The sequence below is a fragment of the Leptidea sinapis genome, chromosome 7 (assembly GCF_905404315.1).
Source record: "Leptidea sinapis chromosome 7, ilLepSina1.1, whole genome shotgun sequence".
In the NCBI taxonomy this organism is placed as follows: domain Eukaryota; kingdom Metazoa; phylum Arthropoda; class Insecta; order Lepidoptera; family Pieridae; genus Leptidea; species Leptidea sinapis.
In genome coordinates this window covers 13,423,868-13,428,113 of record NC_066271.1, presented here as the reverse complement: position 1 = coordinate 13,428,113, position 4,246 = coordinate 13,423,868, and the positions used below count along the sequence as shown (strand labels likewise).

The 4,246-nt window shown below is 36.0% G+C and overlaps 1 protein-coding gene across 1 annotated transcript; it reads left to right on the top strand.

The window, feature by feature from the left end:
- The first annotated feature begins 3,122 nt into the window (after positions 1 to 3,122).
- LOC126965338 (histone H2B-like) lies at positions 3,123 to 3,641 on the top strand. Its single transcript, XM_050808882.1, has one exon. It carries the CDS (start codon positions 3,279 to 3,281, stop codon positions 3,639 to 3,641), a length of 363 nt encoding a protein of 120 aa, XP_050664839.1. The 5' UTR covers positions 3,123 to 3,278.
- The last annotated feature ends 605 nt before the right edge of the window (positions 3,642 to 4,246 follow it).

Below are 4,246 nucleotides of genomic sequence, written 5' to 3'. Positions count from 1 at the left end.
TTTTTTTAATATTTTCTTTGAATTGCAATTTTATGTGCACACTTATGAATCAATGGTTGCTCGGTTATAATGTACTCTGTGCGCTCAGCTGATTTTATCCGAGGAATATAATCATTAATCAACCGCGTCCAACGCAGAGCAGCTCGAATTGTCGCGGACCCAGTGCTCTGTGAACGGCTGGGTCACTTGGCGCTGCGTAGAGACATCGCTTCATTAAGCCGTACCTTACCCTCCATAATCATTTATAGATAAAAGTTTTGTAGTTTATTTTTAGGTCAATGAAAAATAACTGTAGAGTAGAGTGGTCAAACTGCTAACTTACAAGTTACAATGTTAGTATGTATAGAACGTTATTGAGTTAACTACGAATGTCGTATAAATAAAACTGATGTATTAACTAGTAACATACTTATATTAGTAATGTTGCAGATATAAACTTACTTAAATTATTATTTTTATTTATTTTAAAATTAACATCTCTCTCTCATCAGTATGTTCAAGTTTTGCAGCATTGTTTTCAAAGTTATCTATGTGAAACATCCGAATTTCCTCTATTATATTTATTGTATACTTTTGAATCCTCCAGTTATTTTAAAATGTTTTATATTAGTCTCTGTTACCTTTAAAGAAAAAATATCATAATCATCTCCAGGAAAATCGGTCCTGCGCTGCCCTTATCCAACTATCCAATCTTGACCAGACCGTTGGTCCATCTTGTGGGGGGCCTACCAACACTGAGTCTTCCGGTACGCGGTCGCCATTCGAGAACTTTTCTGCTTCACTGGCCATCTCTCCGCCGAAATATGTGCCGGATCAATTTAATCAGCTATCAATTTCAATTCTGAAGTTTCCTATCTTCATAACGAATTACCTATATTGATGCAAACCTAGGACATACTGTTATGTGTTTCATTGCGTATCATCGATGTAACTTCTTGTAAACTACGACAATCTCTAGAAGAGTTGAAGAATGTGCATGTCATATGTGAATGTGAATGTTATATATAAGATATTTGCGATTCGATTCTCACAAGCACATGTTATTCAGCACCCACTCATTGAGATGGCGTTCCATACACAAGTTGAACAACAAGAAAAACCTCGTCATGAATAGTTCTGTCGAAAAGAAGTAAGGGTCTAAAATAATGTATATTCATTACGCCTAACGTGAAGTTTGCCCCAATAAAATTCAATCCTGCGCGAAGTAGCTGAAATTATTATTAGACACAATGTTTTAATAAACGCTGATGATGCTAGAACGCCGAACGTGCAGTGCCGGAAACATTGTGTACATTTGACCCTTTTACAAACTTAGCGGGAGGCAATTTGTTAGATTTTATCGGAACGTAAAATTGAAACAAATATTTGCCAACTTCTAGCATTAAAAGTTTATTCCATGAAAATGGGCTAGTTCGGCGATAAGTAGAAGTTCGCTTATTAAAATTTTCGATAGCACTGGCAAGAGTCGAATGATATTGTTCAAAGCCGGCAATCTTCCTGTGCGATAAATTACCATCAAGCGACCCTTTACGTACGCTCCTATTTCCTCCTATTTTATAAAAAAATAACACGGGCAATTTGCCGCGTAAAGTATCAGGAGGCACGGTTGTATATCCTCACGAAATCTATAGTGCGGATCATTTGTGCCCAGCGCCGCATCCAAGTTCGATACGCCTATTTGTTGCAGTCTAATGCGTCTGATGTGTTAGATAAAGCATTAACTGATGCATGGCACCAGGTTTGTGATCTGCCACTTGGTATGAAAATATAAATCGCCTATAGATACATGGGCCACTACAACAGTACAGGAAGCAAGTCGAGGACCCAAAAAAGAGAAACGCATCACAAACTTGTATAGATGTATACAAAAATATGTATAGATGAATAATTTTGAAGATTAAAGTATATAGTGTGATTATTTTTTATGTTAAAAAAAATTTAAAGTCATCTTTTCTGTAGTTTTTTAAATATATATCCATCATAGTCATCAACAACAATTAACAGAAATAACTACAATAAATCTTATAACTAAAACCAAAATGAAATATTTATCAGACCCCCGGAAAACAACATTTGGCGTGCCCCAAGGCAGTATTCTAGGACCACTGCTTTTTCTTATTTATATAAATGACCTTCCTCAAACTAACTAAAAAAAACATACTAATTAAAAGATTTTCATGACGATAAAATACTAAATAATAAAAATTAACTTCGACTGAACTCAACATCATTGTGTAGCTAATGACATTATATTATAAATTAAAATGAATAAGCCTATGAAATAATAACTATTGTATGATTGATGTTAATCTAAGTTTGCTTGGGATGTATATCTTTTTTAGTATAGTACAGTTTATTATAATTGTTACAGAAATTAAAACGTGAACTGACTATGTATTCCACTATAAGTTTGCATGCCTTATGGGTTAGGATAAGAGCAGCTGTTAATTATAAGCCAACAACATCTTATTATTACCTTATCTCGCAAATAAAGTTGATTTGATTTGATTTGAAATAGTTATTGTTCATAAAGTTTCCACTGTATAGAACGTTTGACGTACTAGTTAGATTTCTCCGTGTTTTTGTTTTTTTTTTTTTCTTCTTTTGGCAATAGCGTTTACTTTTTGCCAATCACGTAAATTAAAAGATTGGGAAACTAAGTTAAAAAAGGATACGGAACACGGGAAAGGATCAGATAAGTAGAAAGAGGATTGAAACGGATATTAAAAATTTCATAAATATACATATATACTTGCTACTTACACAACATTACAAATATTTAAACTTTAATATGATTCTGAAGAATGAAAGATGACAATATTTTATAAAATTTACATGGATACATAATTAGACAGAATATACAGGTAGGAAAAGGAACATTAAGAGATATTAGATCATTCAGGAATGAGGAGCGGTCGTATAGAGAACATGAAAAGAAAATGTGATCTAGACGTATATCACGAAGATCTAGATAAAGTATCAGTAACATTATGATGTTTGTTGCTATAAAATATGTAATATTGCCCAAGAGATAGGTACAATATATTGAACTATTCATATAAATATATATATTTATATATATGTATGTATGTAAATAAAATTTTTTTTTCTTCATTCTAACGAACGTGAACGTTCCCCCCTCCCCTTTGCTCAATTAGTAAACTCGAGAGCGATTGGACGGCGGCCGAACCGGCTCACCGACTTTTAATACCACGTTGAAGTGACATGCACCCGGCGAATATGGGGTCGCTCGTACAGACACTCGTCTAAATCGCATCATGGCACCCAAGACGAGCGGTAAGGCGGCGAAAAAGTCCGGCAAGGCGCAGAAGAATATTTCGAAGACAGACAAAAAAAAGAAGAAGCATAAGAGGAAGGAGAGTTACGCCATCTACATCTACAAAGTGCTCAAGCAGGTGCACCCGGACACCGGTATCTCGTCGAAGGCCATGTCCATCATGAACTCTTTCGTGAACGACATCTTCGAACGTATCGCGGCCGAGGCGTCCCGTCTTGCGCACTACAACAAGCGTTCCACGATCACATCCCGGGAGGTGCAGACGAGCGTGAGGCTCCTGCTGCCCGGTGAGCTGGCCAAGCACGCGGTCAGCGAGGTGACCAAGTACACGAGCTCGAAGTGAAGAAGATATTTAATATTAATTATAAAGGCCCTTTTCAGATCTAGATTGCATTTGGCACGGAAAAACCATGGCTTAAATGAAATAAGTGGCTGAAGGTTAAAATATTTCCTGCCTTTTGATTGACCAGTTTCAGTCCAAAGTCTATTCCAACAATCCTGAAGGTGAACTATAGGAAGAGTACCTAGATCCTGGCAAAAAACTTTATAAGGGAAAATGTCGCCATCGACCACGGCTTCATTAGCTAGTTGGTCTGCTTTTATATTACCAGGAATGTCGCTATGGCTGGGGATCCATACAAACAACACAGAAAGACCAAAGTGATTGCATTTATTTAATAGATTTCTTATTTCTATGACAACAGAAGAAATGTTTTTTGATTTAAATGGGAACCTATTGAGAGACTGTAAGGCACTTTTTGAATCAGAGAAAATTATTGTTTTTGGAAGTTTAAATAGAATAATATATTCAATAGCCTTAAAAATACCATAACATTCCCCAGTAAACACCGATGTTTCCGGAGGAAGTTTAATTTTCTGTGGTATTTTAAATTGAGCGTGATAGACACCTACACCAACGGGATCCGAGGAGGAATGTTTAGACGCGTC